This window comes from Eptatretus burgeri, chromosome 17 (genome assembly GCF_056783735.1).
Source record: "Eptatretus burgeri isolate ZD-2024b chromosome 17, Ebu_testis_v1, whole genome shotgun sequence".
Classification (NCBI taxonomy): domain Eukaryota; kingdom Metazoa; phylum Chordata; class Myxini; order Myxiniformes; family Myxinidae; genus Eptatretus; species Eptatretus burgeri.
The window spans coordinates 3,271,635-3,292,547 of NC_140977.1; the positions used below are offsets into that span (position 1 = coordinate 3,271,635).

General features: G+C 47.5%; 1 protein-coding gene and 1 long non-coding RNA gene across 11 annotated transcripts in view; one reads left to right on the forward strand and one right to left on the reverse strand.

Annotated features, from left to right (window-relative positions):
* Window positions 1-862: 862 nt before the first annotated feature.
* Window positions 863-20,913, reverse strand: part of LOC147009122 (regulating synaptic membrane exocytosis protein 2-like) — a 111,993-nt gene continuing 91,942 nt past the window's right edge. For all 8 annotated transcript variants that reach the window (XM_085862684.1, XM_085862683.1, XM_085862689.1 and 5 more), the window contains 5 exons: window positions 17,427-17,559; window positions 4,881-4,990; window positions 4,558-4,659; window positions 4,317-4,456; window positions 863-1,908 (listed from right to left, as the gene is read on the reverse strand). In XM_085862684.1, coding sequence (XP_085718810.1) covers window positions 1,696-1,908; window positions 4,317-4,456; window positions 4,558-4,659; window positions 4,881-4,990; window positions 17,427-17,559 — 698 coding nt within the window. In that variant the 3' untranslated portion in view covers window positions 863-1,695. The remainder of the gene's footprint in view (window positions 1,909-4,316; window positions 4,457-4,557; window positions 4,660-4,880; window positions 4,991-17,426; window positions 17,560-20,913) is intronic.
* LOC147009123 (uncharacterized) overlaps window positions 1,789-20,913 on the forward strand; it is a 66,603-nt gene continuing 47,478 nt past the window's right edge. For 2 of the 3 annotated variants that reach the window (XR_015052997.1, XR_015052995.1), the window contains exons 1-2: window positions 1,789-1,928; window positions 6,425-6,613. This is a non-coding gene — a long non-coding RNA (uncharacterized LOC147009123). The remainder of the gene's footprint in view (window positions 1,929-6,424; window positions 6,614-20,913) is intronic. The other variant, XR_015052996.1, reaches the window with a different exon arrangement.

A 20,913-nucleotide genomic window follows, 5' to 3' on the forward strand; every position in this document is an offset into this window, starting at 1 on the left:
AAAGTAACTGAAATCAGCGGAATCTCTACAAGAACTAAAACGGACAAAAGCTGGGACGAGCAAACAAGTTCACAACAAGGGGCAAACCACTTCCCTAAGGAACTTTCCTCGATGGAAAAAAAAAAACACCTTTCTGGATTCCGGACTCTGACATCATAAGTACGCAAAAAACGACAAAAGTGCGTCGGCAAATGTGTACCAGCAAACTACGGACAGAAAACGTGCACTCGTAAGATGAGCCATTGAGATGAGCTCAGAGGGGACTTTCCGCGCCGAAAACCAGCGAAGACATGGGATCGTTCATCGTGTTCCGTGCAACTGTGAGTGAGCCACAAAGGAAATGTGTAAATAAATTATTAAACACCCGCGTCACAATCGATGGGATTGTGAAGGGGTGTGTAAACGAGCTTCGTCGGCATTGGGCACGGGTTTTGGCAAAGACGCTGAACACGACCTCGGCGTGATCGAGATGGACGGGACGGCGGATGCTCGTGTTGAAAAAGAAGTCACTCCGACGCAAAAATATGGGATGGCACGTGACGTCAGACGGGAGGCAGAAGTACGAATGCGTCGGCCATGTTGACATGCAACTTGCGGTTGTCGATCGAGGCCCTCGAATGGTGTTTTGGTGATGCACAAGCAAATGGTTTGCACGAGCAGTTTCCCTCGTCATTGTACATCGTCTACCCTTTACTGGCTCAGTGCAAAGGAATATCGATGAGATTCTTCACTGGCAATAATCAAAAGGGATACAAAAGGAAGTCTGCACCGTTGGGTTTTCAGGAAATTTCATCACTACTTCCGTTTGACGATTAAGAAATTGGATCATTCCTTCTGCGCCGTTACGATCTCAGAAACGAACATTTCCACAACGGAGTTGAAACGAAACAAACACCAGTTGCGAGTTGGAATCTGAAAAAAAAACAAGAGATAATGGATGCAACACACGGCCGACTTCGAGAAAATTGTGCGGCGGGATGGGAAGCCCGAACATGCACGAACCCCCGGTCAACAGCCTTAGAAAACACCACTTGTAAAATATCAAACATTAAACAAAGGAGGGGCATCTGGCGTGACGTCGGTGCTAATGATCACCAGCAGGCGATCTTCCATCTCAAGAACAGCCAGGGCCTCAAAGCTGCTCGTCGCTCAGGTACGACGAGGCGAGCGACTACAGTTTGGCAACTCACGCATGGTTCGGTGCGTTTCGGGTCACAAAATGCGCTCCGGCTACCGGTGAATGCTCAAGAGCACTTGATCGCAAGGGGCGAGAAGAAGCAACTTCATGCGAAGGCCTCCGTCATGCTTCACTCCATCCATTAAGTGACGGTACGAAGGTTAGCTTCGACTTCCGGTAGAAAACTGACTTGGCAGCAAGAGGAATCGAGGAAGGGGGGACATGCTGATCATTGCAACGTCATTCTCACCCAGGGCCTGAGCAAAATAGCCAGGGCCTTGTTTTTAACAGAGTTATCGGAACCCCAAGGGAAACGGGAGTTCACATCAAAAGGCAATCCATCTAGGTGTTAAGAGGGTACAGCAAAGATTTGATTAAAGTCCTTTGTTATGCAGAGAAAAGGCGTAGTGGTTCGGTAGAGACTCAAGCGGTGGGTAGAAGGTTCAGCACGTGGGTCATTGAGTGATGGTGGGTCGACGTGGGGTACGGAGTGATGCAGCGTGCACTAGGAGCGTGCACTAGGAGCGTGCATAGGACGTCGAACTTTCCAGCGAGGACTGTGAAGCTCGTCGGGTGAGAGGGGCGAGTGTAGGATCGACGAGCGAAGACGTCGGGAAGAGCTTGTACCAGCCAATGACCATATTCGAGAGGTCCAGCTCGTCCAGCATGATCTGCACTACCCCCATGAAACTTTTGTGGTCCATCCGTCCATAATCTCCCCAGACTATGACCTGCAGGATAAAGATTAAAGGTGAGTTAGGTATCAAATGGCTCCAAACAAAATGAGTATCCAAGATGGTTGTGGGATTATCAAAGATGAGTTTAATTTTCCGGGGTGCACTAACATTTACGTGCAAGATGTATGTGTATGTATATCAGGTGCACCGGGGTTCAACCAACACGTAGGAACGTTAAAAACACAGCAGAATATTTTGTCAAGCGTTGCGTGTTTCTTGGTGAGAAAATTGCTCAACGAAGACAACATGTGAAATGTACTTGCGGGTTTCGAAGGAACAATAATCTCATAATAATTGCAAATATTTTACAATGAAATTTTCAGAAACACGAGAACGTTGGACTCGATCATGTCTTGTCCAAGTGCTCATGAGGTCTCGAGTCTGTGTCCTTCCACGACTGTCGCTCCGAGAGCATAAAGATATGGACTCGAGTGAAGTCCTCGATCCGAGTCTTCCATCATGAGAAATGGAGGATTTCAACGTCGAAGCGAAAATGGAAAGCCGACGAAGGAGATTGAAAAGAACGAATTGAGACGAACACATAAACTGTAGGTTTAAACAACATCATGGATGATTGGAGTGTACAGGAAGTCCGTAAACACTGGTGAAGGAGGAACCCATAATCTGCCTCTGGGCACCACTCTTGGGTTTTTCTTGTGTCGCTGTGCAGCGAAAACTGAGATTAATGGGATTTGGACGTGGCTTGATCGATTGGATTCCAGATGAGGGTAATTGGTGGTGGTGATCGTGGTTGCCTGTGTTCTTGACGGATAACCGAGGCATTCGTGGCGCGTCTTTCATCGCTAGCAAACATTCCTGGATGGGTGGCCACTCCGTCGCATGCTGGGAGGTGGGGGGAGAAATTTCCCCCGAGCAGCCATGGGGCTCAAACCCATCCCGGTGAGGTGCTACACAGTCTGTCATAAAGCCACTCATATGGGGTTATGGGAGGTAAGGAAACCAACATAATGCAGGGTTAATCAAATGGGTGAAACACTGTGTCCTCCACTAGAAAGACAGGACATTATAAAGTCACATGACAAGTGATTTGCCTCTTTGTCCTTCACATCGGAGAGCGCGTCTCGTGATTCTGGACTCCCAGGTTCAGATCCCATACATCGGGGTGATTCGTCCATCGGCTCCTAACGTCCTTGTTCTGAACATGACAAGACCACTCGGAAAGAAGAGAGACCTGAAAGTTTCTATTCGGTGTACATGTTGTTTTACAGTGACAAAAGTCAAGCACTTTGTTCGATTGATTAAAGAAGTTGCCAGTGGGTTACCTGCAACGACGTTGCTCAACAAATCCAACCAACCAAGAGCGGATTTATGAGGAACCTGGAATATCTTTAGTCGTTTATCTCAAAAACAACATACAGTGACACGTCCTGGTTGTTATCGAAAGGACTGCACGTTCGATGGAATGTACAAACTCATCTGCGAGCTTCAGATACAGTGTTTGAAAACAAAACAAAACAATAAAAAGAGCAATCGGAGATTGCAAGCCCTTGCCGGTACTTCTTTCGAGTGGTGTATTTTTTTTCTTCTAGGTCTTCAGGTAAATCCAACATGGCTGCCAAACCATGTGACCGATGACATCATACGTGTGACTCTTTTGTTCCTCACGGATAGGCGGTTATACGTGTAAAGTTTCGCCTCGATCTGTTCAGCCATTTCAGAGAAGAATATTTTTGAAGTTAAAATAAATAAATAAAAATTGGCCGCCGAATCACGTGACCGATGACATCATGAATTTTTTTTTCTGTGGACAATTTTATCCCTAGATGACCCTTGGGATAAACCGATCGGACGTGGCGTTCTACATATGCGATTATGACGTCATAGCGAAGGCACCTATGATGTCATAAAAAAAAACAAATCACACTCATTCCCCATGAGGAGTACTTGCTATGTGCCAAGTTTCATTTTTTTTCCTTGGTGCGGTGTCATAGAGGTCCAAAGTTTTCCCATTATGGCTGCCACACCACGTGACCCACGACGTCATAATTATCATTGAAACATTCAGCATGAGTCGTCGCACCAATGGTGAAAATTTCCTCCCAATCCGACAAGCGGCTGCGGAGACAAACACGAAAGTTCTGTGCGGACAAACAGACAGACAGACACAGACGAACAAACAAACCGACCCAAATGCAATACCCTGTCCGAATCCTTCGGCGAGGGTAACAAAAGTGTCGTCGGTCATTATAATGAATGGGAAGAAGTGTCTGAGAGAGGGAGTGAGGTCACACGATTCCATGCGATGTCGACCCTTGAGGTCGTAGCACCGCACGCTTCAAGGGGGTCTCGAGCCTATCCATCCCCCGCTGCATGAACGCAGAGCGAAATCTTAGTAACAACCGTCATGACCACACTCAGCATCGGAATAACCACAACCACACCTGGAGGACCTTGCCATGTGGTCGCTCCTCAAAGACCAGCGGCTGTTGATAGAGTGGGTCCAGCGTTTTCCTTGCAATTTTGGTCTTCTTTTTTGCGACACACGTGCCGCCCTCCAACAGGTAAACCTTCACATACGGAGCTTTAGTGGTGAAAAGGCAGAAGAAAGAGTCACCGCATTAACAGGTTCAGGTGAGAGTTTAACGCAGCCTCACTACAACAGTTTCTCACAGCTGCAGTTACCTGGCAGAGACTTTGCAGATGGTTTGGGAACCAGGCCTTTCGCCCGAATGACCTCCACCTCCAGCTGGTTCTTTTTGTTCACCATTCCTATCTGTATCTCACCTGGTCAGAAAACATGGCACGTGGACGCACACACGGCACAAGGATTACATGAGCACATCACCGACGGTGTCCATCGGCACGGAGCGTGGTGACGTGCGGCACGGTGTGTGGCAGAGTGCTATGAGTGGGTGGGGAGTGTTCACGTTGGTATAAAGGATATGGTGCGGTAATGTTGGAGCACTTGCAAGTGCAGCACAGAGCATCACAATGGGGAACCGTACCCATCGCCGGTGTAGCTAATGTCTGCCGACCCACGACCTGAGCAGGACCGAGACCGTCGAGGAAGTCGCTGATTGGACAACCTCCAAACAAGAGGCTAGGGAATGCCAAACTGGGAACAGTACACAGAGGTCTCATTAAAAAAAATAGGCATCCTCACCTCCTCAAAATTATTATATTATTGGTTTCGGACGTCACATGACACACACCAACTCAAAAACACACCTCTTGGGACATTCTGAGAATTCCACAAAGGCCATGAGCCGAGGGTGCGGCGTGGTCCCGGTGACCACCCCGGCCCGCTCTAACCTTTTTGTTACAAACTAGCAGGGTAGATAATTGTACAATTACTTGGTTGGACACTCCTCTTTTCTCAACTATGTGTAATCCAACCACCCTGAAATTGTATCAAATATAAACATACACAAACATATGTATATATATACTTTCACGTCAGAGGCTCAGCTAACGTGGACCCTCTGTGTCGGAGGTCAAACGACCACTGTGAATGACAGAAACTATGTTTGAATTTACTATATTTCTTTGAATATATACATATATATGTTAATACACACACGCACACACACACACACATAAAGTAGGATGCAAAGTATGGTCTTCGTAGGAAATTTATTGAGACTTGATAATGAAATGTCATTGTAATGTGAAACCAAAAGCATTCTCAAGGGATTTTCATGAACTCTTAAGGATACAACACTTATTATAATATTATAATGTAATATGAAAATAGGATACAACAACAACACTTAATCTGTCATTATATATCCTTACCAGAACTCGTGGAGCAGTGTTTGTGTGTTTGTGTGTTTGTATGTCGCACTATTTCTCTGACAGTTTTGGGCCGATTGCATCCAGACTTGCTACATAGGATCAGTATAACCCCAAAATCCTGGTGTTGGCTTCGCGGCTCGGGTGGCTGGCTTGGGAGCTTAGGGCCCTGAGTTCGAGTCCTCTTGGCCACTGAATTAACACCAGATACTCTGGTCGTAATCAACAATCAGTGTGACTCCCTTTACCCTCGAGAGCTGACCCATCTCCATTTGGGATTGATTTAATTAGTTTATGGATTATGTTTGTGTCAATCTTTTCCCAACAGAGTTGTAATGCACTCCAGCGCGTAGTCAGACTGCTCACGTAAATTTTATCTTTCTCTCCCAAATGTATTCACCATTCATTGCCTCCGCCACCGAAGGTGAAGGAGGCTATGTTTTCACCCCTTTATGTCTGTTTCAAAAATGTATTTGGCCAGATATGTTCTCGTGGATCAGGAATTACGGGGCGGAGGTATGCGCTCCACCGAGTGCCCTTCTAGTTGCTTCTGTTAAGAGCAAGTGTCAGTCAATAATAACCATCATAAATTAAAGAATATGGATACATACTGTATCTTCAATATTATGACAAATTAGTGTTTGAAATCGTGATTTGAGAAAGCTTGGCATGGATTTAAATGGATGACTTCCATGTTGCACTGGACCGTCAGTTGACTAACTGTAACCCGTCTGTTGCTCCGCACAATTTGCGTCAGCCTCCTTTGACCTACTTCATCAATGAGCCGTTTTTGACCACTTCCCTGCCGTTGCTGGACGTCCTTTGGGTGGTGGACCATTCTTGATGCACACGAGAAAATGTTGAGGGTGAAAAACCCAGCAGCGTTGCAGTTCTTGATACATTCAAACCGGTGCGCCTGGCACCTACTACCATACCCCGTTCAAAGGTACTTAAATATTTTGTCTACCCATTCCCCTTCTGAATGGCAAACAAACACAATCCGTGTCTCAATCGCGTCAGGGCTTTTAAATCCTTCTTCAACCTGTCTCCTCCCCTCTATCTACACTTATTGAAGTTGATGTAACATGTCCCAACAATAAAGGACTTGTTGTCCCTTTCTCCAGTCATCCTTCCAAGGAAAGGGAAGGGTGATCGCCAAGACTGCAACAACTACCGAGGGGTGACGCTGCTCTCAGTGCCAGGGGCAAGGTCTTTGCTCGGGAAATTCTTGAAAGGGTTTAAAGTCCACGGGCCAAACCTGAAAATTTGACCCATCGGTACCATCTCTGGTGGCAAAGGCTCACTATGTTTTTTTGATAGTTTAGGACCTACAGATGAGGAATTGAGGTGATAGCAGTGTGAAATTGGCAGCTTTCTGGTAGTTTTCACCTCTCAAACATCACCCTACCGCTATATTTTGAAGACCAAAATTTGGGGGTAGGGGAAACTAAAATGACAGTAGTTTCGCTCCGGATGGGTCAATCTTAACAATATAAAACTCATAATGTCTGTCTATGTACCCTCTATCTAAATCAAGAATGCTTATGCAAAATATTTCATTATGTAGGTCACCAGAGGTCAAAAGGTCACCAATTTTAGGGGCTGCCCAAAATTGACCATAGGGCAAATCATGTTGCCCGAATAAAGTAACAAATCACCCAATGGTGATTTAAACACTTGGAATGCATATTTTAGAGGTCTTCAGATGATTCTAAGGGGACATTATTGAGTTGCTTTTGCAAAATTTTATTTCAGAGCAATTGATTTTGAACCGTTTCTTGTGAATGCCTAAAATGCAGGATTTCGGGGGTAGGGGAAACCATTATGACTGTAGCTTTGGAGTGGATAGGGCAAATTTGATAATCCACCACTCAAATTGTATGTCTATGTACCCTCTATCATACTCACACTAGATTATGCAAATTATGTCCATATGTAGGTCACCAGAGGTCAAAAGGTCACAAATTTTAGAGGCTGCCAAAATCGTCTTTAGCACAACTTATTCTACGAAAACAAAGTAGTAAAAATGAACAATAAGTAATATCAACTTCCAGAAATAATATTTTAGATGTCTTTAGGTAATGTTGAGGGCTTGGAAAGTAACCTCAGTATTTTGCGTTCTCCATCTTCATCATCACCATCATCGCAATCTGATTCAATATCAACCGCCATCTCTAGTTCATCCTCCTCATTTCGCTGGTTTTCGCAAGTTTGTAATTTACACATCGGCGTACATTTCAACCAAATGTCCACAAATTTAGTACGTGTCTTTGTTCCCCTCTTTTGGTACAAGGTAGCCAGAATGTCCTTTGCAAAGGAAAGTAGTAGCACAAATACATCTGTGGCCTCAGAAATAACAATTACAGTCTGATATCCAGCGTCAGCGGCATGCTTCGCATGAAGTATTAACAGTGTGTTTGCCTCTTCTTGAGAGGACTCAAGTTCACCCAGTTCACAACTACCACCGATCAATATCTTGTCACATCTTATGCCACATGTTATGAGAAGAACTTTGTCTTTAACCAGGCTCCTCTTGTTTTCAGTTTTCCAATATGCAACCAGAAACTCAATAAGTTTTGTCTTATTGTCAGCTTCTGATAAGTTCCTCCATTTTTTAATTTTGTGTCCTGGCGCAATGCTGCTGAATTTGATGCCGCTGCCTGATCCCCTTTTGAGCTTTTCTGCGTTCTTGATGGAGCTTTCCTTATACACATCAAATAAAACATCTATTCGTTGACTCATCGCACCTTCTCTCAAGACAACTTTCAGGACAGACGTTGAAACCTCAGCAAATGTGCTCTTTTTCACATTTAACTTCTGGTATGCCTTTTGGCCAATGCTTTGAGCAGTGAAAAGGTCCTTCTCAACATCTGCTGGGGCCAATGTGCCGGTAGAAATGTTCACGAGAGAGTCCTCTTCTGATCTGTAGGGATTTATTAAAGAGTTCTGAATAAGATCAGTGAGTGATTGGACGGCTGACTCATCTTTTTCAATTCTCTTTTTTCTGCAAATCCGGATGGATCGAAGTGGAGGAACGAATTCCTAGCATTGCTCTTAGGCGATGAGGAAACATACTGTGGTTTTCGGCATTTACGTAATAATGACAAATTGCACCTGGGTTTAAGTTAAAGCCTCTTGTGCCACCTGACGTCTGGGTATCCTTATTTATTGTTTCTTCAATTGTTTGGTCCACTGGTATTTTGCCAAACAGATTATCAGCTCCTATTTGAACAGAAAATCCTCCACTCATGAAGTATTCATACATTTCAGGATGATGAATATCTAACGACAACATTTGCGCATAGTAGAATGTCAAATATCTGGCATAGTTTAAATGGTCATACGCGAAACACCATGGGATCATGTCTCTGATTGAGGCCAGGTGCAAAAGCCAATCCCCTTGTCTTGTTGCCCGCAACAAACCAAGCACAACCTCGACTATATCGAGATAAGATATCCAAAATGCTGATTGGCTGCCATTGTCATTCTTGAGGAAGGCGCGGTACTGTTGGAAAAGGTGAATAATGCGAATGCATGAAGCATTAGACATGGCATCATCTAGTGTCTCATGAGATACATCACTGGCAAAGTCTTTTAGGACAGTTACAGCTTAAAAAGAACTTCCCCTACCTCCGAAACCCTGGATTTTAGGCATTTACAACAAATGGTTCAAAATCAATTGCTCTGAAATAAAATTTTGCAAAAGTAACGCAATAATGTCCCTTTAGAATCATCTGAAGACGTTTAAAAATATGCATTCCAAGTGTTTAAATAACCATTGGGTGATTTGTTACTTTATTCTAGCAACATGACTTGCCCTATGGTCAATTTTGGGCAACCCCTAAAATTGGTGACCTTTTGACCTCTGGTGACCTACATAATGAAATATTTTGCATAAACCTTCTTGATTTAGATAGAGGGTACACAGACAGACATTATGAGTGGTATATTGTTAAGATTGACCCATCCAGAGCGAAACTACAGTCATTTTAGTTTCCCCAACCACCAAATTTTGGTCTTCAAAATATAGCGGTAAGGTGATGTTTGAGAGGTGAAAACTACCAGAAAGCTGCCAATTTCACACTGCTATCACCGCAATTCCTCATGTGTAGGTCCTAAACTATCAAAAAAACATAGTGAGCCTTTGCCACCAGAGATGGTACCCATATCTGGTCCTGCCCATGGACTAGTTCACCACCATCTGCTTGAGCACCAGCATCCAGAGCAGTCAGGCTTCACACAAAAGAGGTCAACGATTGACCATATCCTTGCTCTTCTGGTCCTCACCAAACACAGGCGAGAGTTTCAGCAGGGGCTGCTTGCAGCCTAGGTTGATCTCTGTAAAGCGTTTGAGTCAGTATATCGGGATGCCCTCTGGAGGATTCTTGGTCTTCGTGGGGTGCCACCAAAACTGATCGATCTGATGTCTGAACTATACTCTGGTACTGAGAGTGTTGTGAGATATGGTGGTACCATCTCTGATTTATTTCCAGTTGTTACTGGAGTTCATCAAGGATGTCTACTGGCCCCCACACTATTCAGCACTTGTATGGACTGGATTCTAGGGAGGATGTCGGAGAGATAAAGCTGTTGTGCATCGTTTGGAAATGTCAAGATCTCTGACCTTGATTTCGCAGATGATGCAGTCATCTTTGCCGAGACTCTGGATATCCTTTTGGGGGCCCTCGGGGTGCTGAATGAGGAGTTGGAGCCACTGGGATTATGGGTTTCCTGGGTCAAAACGAAGATCCAGGCTTTCAAAGACATCTTGGATGCTGCTATCCTGTCTGTACCCGTTTGTGGTGAGGAAGTTGAGGTCGTGGAGAGATTCACTTACCTTGGCAGTAATATTCACGTCTCTGCTGGCTGTGAGTCAGAGGTCAACAGATGTCTGGGTCGAGCCTGGGGAGTCATGGATTCACTGTATCATGGGGTGTGGCACTGCCGGTACCTGTGCAGGAGGACGAAAGTCCGAGTCTTCAGGTCCTTGGTGTTTCCAGTCTTGCTCTATGGATGTGAAACTTGCACTCTGACCAGGGATCTGACACGGAGACTTAATTCCTTTGGTACCAGGTCTCTTCGGAGAATCCTTGGCTATCGCTGGTCGGACCTTATGTCCAACGAGCGGTTACTGAGAGAGACTCAAATGGGATTTGTTACCTGCATAATCATGTGAGCGTCAGCTGCGGCTGTATGGACAAGTGGATCGTTTTTCTGACGCTGATCCTGCTCGCCAGATTCTCTCAGCGAGGGAGTCTCGTGAGTGGAGGAGGCCAATGGGCCGACCATGTGCCTCGTGGTTGCAGCGGGTTGATCGGCATCTCAAGGAGATGGGGATGGGCCAGGCATTTGCCTGAGCGATGGCCAGACGGAGGCCCCTGGAGTACCGGCGGAAAGTGGACGCAGCGACGCACTGCTCCGGCGCTTGCTCCCATACCTGACCTGACCTGAATCAATAAAGGATCATAGCTTTCACCTGGATTCACCAGATCAGTCTATTTCTTGGAAAGAGCAGGTGTTCCTAATGTTTTAGTTTTGCACACAGTGTATGTACATTTGTATGTGTGTGTGTGTGTGTGTGTGTATATACATATATATCTATATTAATATTTCTGCACGCCCCTTTCTTTGTTCCACCATCAGATTTTTGTTACTGCATGAAATGAAACAAGATTTGGCACATATACTAATGATATTATTGTCTTCCTTAAGAGGCCCCTCAACATTCGTTTTGATGCATTTTCACAAACTCCAACCGATTCCATTCAAATTCGGTACGATTATGGCTTTTGGTCCAACTTAGGTCATTGGCTATAAATTTTTTTCCATAACACTTCCGATATTCGAAAAAAAATCGATAAATCGATATCCCCTATGGGATTTTCCATTCAAATCCACTCAAGTTTAAGGCCTACGGGGGACACAAATTTCCACTTTGCCCCGGGCGCTGTATACCTCCGCTACGCCAAGCTGTTAGGGTTAGGGTTTGGGTTAGTGTTAGGGTTAGGGTTTGGGTTAGTGTTAGGGTTAGCTACCCTAACACTAACCCTAACAGCTAACCTTAACCCTAACAGCTAACCCTAACCCCAACCGCTAACCCCAACTGCTAACTCCAACCACAATCCTTACCCTAACCGCTAACCTTAACCCCTAACCCTTAACCCCTAACCCCTAACCACTAACAGCTATTCAGGAAATTTGCAAGAAAGCCCGGGCGTTGCCCGAGCAATGCCGGGCTTTACTACTAATATATTGTTGCGAATTCGCGCCCGCCGGCGTGCGAGCGGCCACGTAACTCGAATCGCGGCACGTCGCCCACCGGACGGACAATTCTGTCGTGACCCTCTCCGACTAACGCCGGGAACTAGTCACGGGTGGGCCTTTCAGCCTCACCACGATAGTGCCAATCGGCCCCCCATGTGGGATAGGGTTGTTTGCCAAATTCGACCTACCTAAGTACCCACACGGAGGGTAGACCGGGCGATCGCACCTCGCCGCAGGTCGACTCCAGACACGGGCCACTTTAAGCGACCCGTTCCGTACTATCGGGATAACCGAGCGGTGTTATCGTCAACCTCGACGGTTTCGATTAATTATCGGGCGTATTTAGCCCACTACCAACCCTTTACGTGAAGTAAGATGGAGATTCAATTAAAGAAAAGACGAAGCGAAATGGGAAAACGGTTCAACATGAGGCACATTTATTCCACGGCACACGGAAAGCACACATATACAATTACAACAATTATGCACCAAAAGCAATTGCAACAAAAGAAACACAACAATGCAGATCTACTACCGACTACGCGAGCACACGGCAACACTTACAGTTTTATTTACAGACGGCGCCGACAACACATACTCAAAAGCAAAAGAAAAGGGCCACCCTCAACGACAAGGGGACAGACAGGGCCTGTGGGCGTGAGACCGGGTGGAGCCTACCCGTCTTGTGATGAGCCGCAAATGTGGCGGCGGTGCCCCGACTCTGCGCTCCTCCGCGGGTTTCGTTGGCACTGCTTGGAATGGGGTGGGAACGGGGCCCCCTTTCCGCACTATCTCAGCGCGGGGGGGCGGGGGGGGAAAGGGGGGAATTGTTGATGCTCTGGGGAAAGAGGATAGCTGGCTTGCTTGGGTCCAGCGATGAGCGACTCCACTGCGACCTCGACCGCGCTCCCGGCTTCCCCTCTCTGCAGCTCCCCGACAGACTCCGAACCCCGACAGACTGACTCTCCTCCAGACCCGTGTTGACTGCTGCTGCCACACTCTGCCGCTGCCACACTTCTACAACTCATCCGAGCCCAAAACTGACTAACCTCGCCCCGCGCTCGGCGCTTTATAGTACGGCAGGAGAACCCATATGCAAATTTATGGATCAGAACGAGCTCGGGGGAGGAGCCACGCTCGCCCATTAGACGGAGAAAAAGGGGCGTGAATCTTCGAATTTGCATATATCGATTCTACTCCGACACGCCTGGAGGCGGGGCCAAATCGCCCCGCGCTTGCTGGTTGGACAGATCAGAAGTGGGCGTGTATCATTCCTGATCCGACTTCTCCTCGGAAAGGCCGCTTTTTGCACCCGCTGCTCGGCGCGCGCCCTGTACGAGTCCAGGACAGCCTGATGCTCGGTGCCCACAAGCGGTGCGGGAATGGCCGCAGAAGGAGAGGCGAAGGTGGTGGAGGGTCTAAAGTGGCGGTCCCTGGCCACGGTGATGCTTGGAATGGCGGTGATGCGATGGTTGCGGGATGGTGTGCTGTGAAGGTAAAGGTCGTGGCTGTTGGCGTTGTTGTTGTTGTTGTGAAGCGGCGTTGCGGTTGGTGGTTGTTGTGTGATGGCGGTTGAGACGTGGTTGGTTCAAAATAAAGATAGAACAGAAAAACGGCTATCTTAAAGGGTCGCAGCCCGAATGAATCACATTTATTCCCTCTAAACAACGGGTTTGGGGCTAACTACACAGGTACTTACAGAGATATCTCACCTACGGAACCTGAATGGTGGTTTGCGAATTTCCTCAACCACAACAATATATATATATATATATATATATATATATATATATATATATATATATATATATATATATATATATATGTACATATGTAAAGCTCATTCTATAACCACTTACTAATAAATATTAAATGTCATGTTCGGTCCTTTAAGGGTGAGGTTGAAAGGTGAAATTTTGTGTGCTGATGGACATCGAAGCTGATACTCCCGAGAAAATGGACATCGAAGCTGATACTCCTGAGCCTGAGCCAGTCAATACAGAGTCACGTTACAGGTACCAGAAATCAGACAACATTCGGACTGGCTGTAAAACTATTGCACTGGCATGGCAGTTCCGAACTTCTCAAACTCCTTCATGAGCATGGCTTCACGACCTCGTACGATGAGGCCCTGAGATTCCGAAAATTGGCCGCTCGTCTACTAGGTGACAATGCACAGGTTTTCCACCAGTTCATGGGGTTGTGTAGAACAGTCACCGTCATCTTCGCGTTGTTTGACAACTTCGATCTCCAGGTATTCACACCCAATGGTCGACGCACTACCCATGTCCTCTCACATGAATTCCAGCAACCTCATCCCGCAGGTATGCTGGAGTATTGGCGCGCTAAGCCAGGGATGCAGACTATACTCACAAAATCTGCTGACCAGCAGGCTCCACCTGAACTTGACATCACGAAGTATGGGTGGGAAATAACAGATGGCTCCCCAGTAACAGCAACCTCCGATCAGCCCCCAGGACCCCAAGATCTCATGGATGTAGTGCGGTGCGGCTGTAAGGCGGCGGTGAAGGTTTGCAGCACTGAACGTTGCAGCTGTCACCATGGAAAGATATCATGCACTGTGTACTGCGCTTGTGTTTGTAGTGACGCCTGCTTCAACCCGTTCAAGACAGGAGACGAAGACCAAGATGAAGTGGAAGAGGAAGGAGAAACAGATGTGGAAGATGACGAGGAAACTGAACATCTTGATCTTGCATTCGGCTCTGATGATGAATAGGAGTGATCGCCATTAATGAATAAACGCTTGACCACCATCGCTCTGAAAATTTCATTGCTATTAGATTATTTCATTTTTGGCCGAAAATGACCTTGAACTTCACCTTTGACCCTGAATTTGACCGGGAATAACAAAATTGACCTCAGAAATCGATTCCTCAGGTCAAAATTATACGGAAAAGAGGTATCACACGTGATTGTAAGTTAAATGGTTGAAAAGTTATGTTCCACCCCCGTCCGTGGTTGCCATCTTAGATTTATGCAAATTAGCAGAGTTCCCCAAGGTTGTCGCTCCGGCAACCAAGCCAAATTTTCTCTATAGACCCGTATGAGTACGAAACCATCAAAAAACAATACACTTCTCATTACAACAAGGTTGAGTACAGAACATATACGGGTGGCAAACGGACTTGGAGGAGGGAGAGGGGTGGTGACATCTCTCTCTATATGAAAGTGATGCATATGTAATATCACGATAAAACTACTTCACGCTTATTCTATTGCATTTAATACGAGCAAAAGTACCCATTCCCAGTGACGGGAAAAACAAGGAAAAGTATCCATCCCCAATGACAGGAAAAGTTTCAGCTAATCTATCAATTTAAATTATTTCATGGACTTTAAAAAGGTTCATTGTGTTACACTCCTGGTTCCACTCAGGGCCAAAGCTCTGAGCTACATATTGTTGCGAATTCGTGCCCGCCGGCGTGCGATCGGCCGCTCGACTCGAATGGCGGCCGCCTCGCCCACCAGAACGGACAATTCTGTCGTGACCCTCTCGGAACAATGCCGGGAGCTAGTCACGGGTGGGGGTTTAACCCCACCACGACCGTGCCAATCGCCCACCCGCGCAGGATAGGGTCGCTCGCCAAATTCGATCTACCTAAGTACCTGCGCGGATGGTCGACCGGGCGATCGTACCTCGCCACAAGCCGACTCCGGACACAAACCGCTTAAGAGGTCCGTTCCGTGCTACAGTGATAACCAAGCGGTGTTATCGTCGGCCTCGACGGTTCCGATTAATTATCGGGCATATTAAGCCCACTACGAACCCTTTACGTGAAGCAGGATGGAGGGTCAATTAAAAGGAAGGAGACGAAGCGAAACGCGCACAGTTCAACATGCAAGCACTTTATTTACACGACACACGGAGAGCACACATATACAGCCAAACAGTCAAAATGCACCTATATCAAGAAAACAAAAGAAACAACGATGCAGAGTTACAACAGAATACGCGTACACACGGTAACACTCACACAGTTCTACTTTACAAGACACGGCGCCACAAAATCCACACAAAAAAACCCGAAAAGAAATGATGACTTCCCTTTGGGCCGTCGAGTCCCTCTCCTACGTCCGTCGATGTGGTCGCGCCCGGCCGCGACTCCGTGCCCTGGCGTGGTAGGCGAGTCCTCTTCGGCGTGCCTCGCACTGGCACGTGTTGGCCGCTCGACGCCACGGACGGAGTTTCCGGTGCTATCCCAGCGCGGATAGAAGGGGGGTGGGGGGAAACGTTGTTGCTCGAGGTCGCGGTGTGGGGAATGGAAGACACTCCGTCCCGCCAGCGGAGTCTCGGGACCGCCCCACAAAAGACCAGGCCAGCGGCCACCACGAAGAGAAGAGGACGAGCGAGCCGGAAGACAGGAAGAGGACGAAGAGAGCCAGAGCACCAACCAAAAGCGCTCCGCCCGTGTCCAACTTTTTATAGCCCAGGTCTCCGCCCTTCACTCCGCCCCCGTGTTCGGCCCCACCTCCCTTCGAGCTTCTTGGAGAAGCTTCTCGAAGGGGGCGTGCCCTCACGCTTTCCCTCCACCCCGCTCCGTCCAGGGGCCGAGGGAGTCAGTTTTTTGGCTTGGAGCCAGAGCATTATTCCCCCAAAAAGAGGCCCCCACCTTTTCTCACCTTTGACCTGCATCGCTCTTCTGCCACTCCAAAGCGCGGGGAAGTCAGACGTGCGGGAAAAATCCACGCGCCATCGTTGTGCCTTCTTCTTTCCCTCCTTGCGTTCTCGACGGTTTCCAACGCGGAAACCGTCGTAGTGTGGACCGTGGAGGATGGCGTTCGTCAGCGGGGGTAGTGGCGAAGATGGTGGTGGTTGTTGTGAGGGTGGCGGTTGAGACGTGGTTGGTTCAAAATAAAGATAGAACAGAAAAACGCCTAACTCAAAGCGTCGCAGCCCGAATGAATCACATAAATTCCCTCTAAATAACAGGTTTGGGGGTAACTACACATGTACTTAGAGTTATCTCACCTACGGGACCTGAATGGTGGTTTGCGAATTTCCACAGCCGTAACAATATACTGCCCACCGTGCAACATCGGGCAATGGAGGTTCAACTCGTCTTAAAAGTGGGCAAAATATCCTGGTTGTGAAATTAAATTTGGCATCAACATTGTTCGTGTCTGTTGTCCGTCATTTCAAAAGTGAATGTTGAGCTTTTCAAACGCAGCACAGGAAGCGGCCGCCGTAAACGGGAGACAAACGAACAGACAGACAGATACCACCGTTCGCAATATAGAGTATATAAGATGGGAAATAACTAAACTATCGTACGCAATGTTAGCTCCAAGAAGTCATTTCCACAACAACCTATTACACACACACACACACACACACACGTTTATTCACTCATAGCTTGTAGAGTGACTCACAATTCATGTGGGTGAGAATAATTAATGTACAGAAATCATCGATTAATATATAATAATTTTGAGTCTCAAACAATATGATGAAACAACAAATTGCTCTCACTCACTTTCCATCGGATGCGCAGCCGCTGCCAACATCATCCGCCGAGTCGCGGCTGCGTTGCCGTGTTAAGGTGGGTCTTGCTCCAGCGGCCAGGCCGGTCTCGGTGCTGCGTTGCACATGGCTCCGCGGACATCGCTCTGATGAGCATGATCATTCGATTATCTTTCGGGTCAAAAGTTCGATTCGTAAGCAATTACAACAGTTTATTTGTGATCAATATGAGGGGAAATTGTTCGACAAGTTATTCTGAATTTCAATCTTGATACAAAATTATCATGAAATTTAAATATGAAAACATGTAGGATGATGTAATCTTGTGGATGGATGTCTGTACCTTACGTTACATTGTTGTGGGCCGGGGTTCGGTGGCGATAAACGACCACTAGGTGGAGCAGTGGAGTCGTCTCCCACCGAACACCCGGAATTTAGGTCGTGACTCTTGGATAAGTCAGAAAGGTCACGGGTCCCTTAGCGGACCGTGGTTGCCAATATTTCGATGGTGTGGGGTAGGGTTAATTGCCTAATTTCAATATACCTAAGTACCCACGTCGTCTAACTACCGGGGAAAACCACACCCTCGACGGAACTCGGGCGGAATGGACCGTTTACCGAGCCCGATCCAGGTGTAAACCGAGCGGGGATTACCAAGATCCGTCGGTCCAAATGAACAATTTATGGCACGAAAGGCCTCACTAATTCTCAATACGCACCATGCTGGGTCAATGGGAGAAAGCACAGCAAACGAGCTGGTACATTTAACAGGAGTTTATTTATAATGGGGCAGGGGAGCACACAAAGAGCAGAGTTATCCGAATGTACACAAAGAGCACACAAAGAGCAGAGTAATCCGAATACATGAAAATGTACTGTACAATGAACACAGGACACTTAGGCAGGACGGCGCCACACACACACACAAACACACACACACGCACGCACACGCACACACCCAAAAGAACTGGACCCCGCCGGGTCTTGATTTCGGCCTTTCAGCTTGGAGGGAAGGCGAGCTGAGTGCAGGGACCTATTCTTGCACCTGTCCGCCTCGTGCGGTCTGGTCGAGCTTGTCCGGTGGCGGGACTCAAACCCGCCGCCAACAACGCAGCACCAAACACCAGGGACGATGCAACGGATGCTAGCCAGCACGGGAACGGACCAGACGAGCACCCGCGGGTAGACGAGAACACCAGCAGGCAAGATGAGGTTTTCCTTCTCCTTCTTTCTTTACGACGGGGCCAGCCTTCTTTGACGACGGGGTGAACCTTCTCTTTCCTTCCTTCCTTCTCGACAGCTCGCCACACCATCTTATCCTCTCCCTCCCCCGCGGGTCAAGGGCAATGCTCTGAGGTACTCCCCTCCAGATTGGACGAGGGGTTGTCGGGCGACTCGTGGCCGCCGTTGATTGGACGAGCTCACGGTGGGCGGAGGGAACGTCACCCCTGTACGTGACATGCTGCACGTGGGCGATGGATGGCGATGGTGCGAAAACGAAGGATGAAGATTTAAAATATAAAAACCTGACTATAAAAGTAACTCGTAGCGCACACACGAAATTCCCATTAGACAGAACGACGGGACCCTGACTATAAACACATACTTATCGAAATAACTGAACTGCGGGGGTTGCTGTCTGTCTGTGTGCAAATGCCTTCCTGATTCGTAACACTACCTCCTCCCCTTTTTACAGACTCGTCCCGAGTCGTCAAATTTTCATGTGGCATGCATGTGTAAGTTTTTTTCCCCAAGTACGATTTACCTATGGATCCCTGAGTGTGACATTTTTATACGTGTCCCAAAATAAATAACCTAGTGCACTGCGTAACTAAACTATCAGACTCACTCGGACAACTTAACTAAATTGCCGGCGCTAACACAAACACACAGGTGGGTTAAGAACTTATTTACATTTTTGCCTACTATTTACACTAACCATGGCCCAGGACCTGTGATCTGTGAAGAAAAAAAAGTCACTGGTGCAAAGTCAACCAGAGATGGGTGCACGGGCTGCACAAACGCAGTCTTTGTGGAGTGGCTGCCTGCAGGGCAGTCCTTGCAAACACACGGGAAGATGGTCTTGGCACACATGGTGAGATGGTGACACAGGGGCAATACAAACTAGGGCGAAGCAGGCATGGGGTCAAGGCAAAGGCAGGCAACAAAGGCATGGCAAGGCAAGGCTTGGCAAATGCGGACCAGCAGCTGAAGCATGACAGGCCGGCCTCTGGTCTGGTCCGTGAGGTTCTGGAGGGAGTGCGGTGGTGCCGGCCGCTCCGAAAACGGGCTCGGACATACCCTATTGTCTCCCCCCAACCTATCGCCTTTGCCTGTCTCTGTCCATACCCACTCCCTTCGTTTGCAACAAGAAAACAACAAAATTTAGCCCCTTTTTATTATTATTATTTTTTATTTATTTAAGTAATTGCTTGTCCCTAACCCCCTTACTGCCTTTCTCCAACTAACCTATCCTGTCGGTCTACTCCCAACCCCTAAGATCCTTTTTGGAGGGGAATAAGGGAGAGACTAGTGTCCTGCCTCGAGGCCCAACAAAGCCTCAGAACAACCTCCACAGAGTTCAGCAATCTTTCCCAAGGTGGGTCCAGCGGCCTACAGAGAGCGAAGGGATGGATGGTGCGACGGGGTACATTTTTTCTAACTACCCAAGCATTTATTAATCTTTAAACTATCCCCGTGGCTTTTCAACATGCCTGTCTCTTTAAACAATTGGTTCTAGAAACCATGATTCCTGTCGCCTGTGTTTGTGTCCATTATAAATTTGGGCCTGGCCCTCAAATTTTCACTCATGCCCTTGCACAATTTCATGGCTGGACAGCGTGGCTCACATGGCAGGGATTCCCCCTCTGCCGAATCTCAAATTACGGCACCCCCGGGCCCTGAGGCCGTCTCTGAGCCTACCTGCTCCCAATGAACGCGGGAGTTGCCCTTCCTGGCATTGCCCCCCTTCCATGCCCACGTGGTATTTTGGTGCTCCGCGTCCCTTTCCGAGGGTCGCCCGTGCCCACTACACTATCCCAGTCCCTTGGCCTACTCTGGCCGACTACTTCGGTGCCCGGGGCGCCCTCGACTGAATACTCCCCTTTCCACAGCCACGCTCCCAGCCAGTCAATGAACTCTTGCACCCTTCAAAAAGGTTACGTGCCTTCTCTCAACACCAAAACGACCTCCTTTTGGTAAATTTGACTAACCCACTAAATAACATTACATTGACCCCGGGTCCCTTGGGTGAGATTCACTCCTCCCCCCAATCATTCATTCGCACCATGCATTCCACATTCACCCCACTCACACACTCGGGCCCGCTGACCCACATTCACTCATTGTACATTTTTCACTTTTCCAATTCACTCGCATCACTCAACACTGCCATTCTGCATTCTGTAATTTCATCACGTTCCCAAACTTTGGCCATCGTTCTTACAGCCACTTGTAACCTCATGTAAGACAAAATGGCAGATGCAGTGAAGCCTCCATCT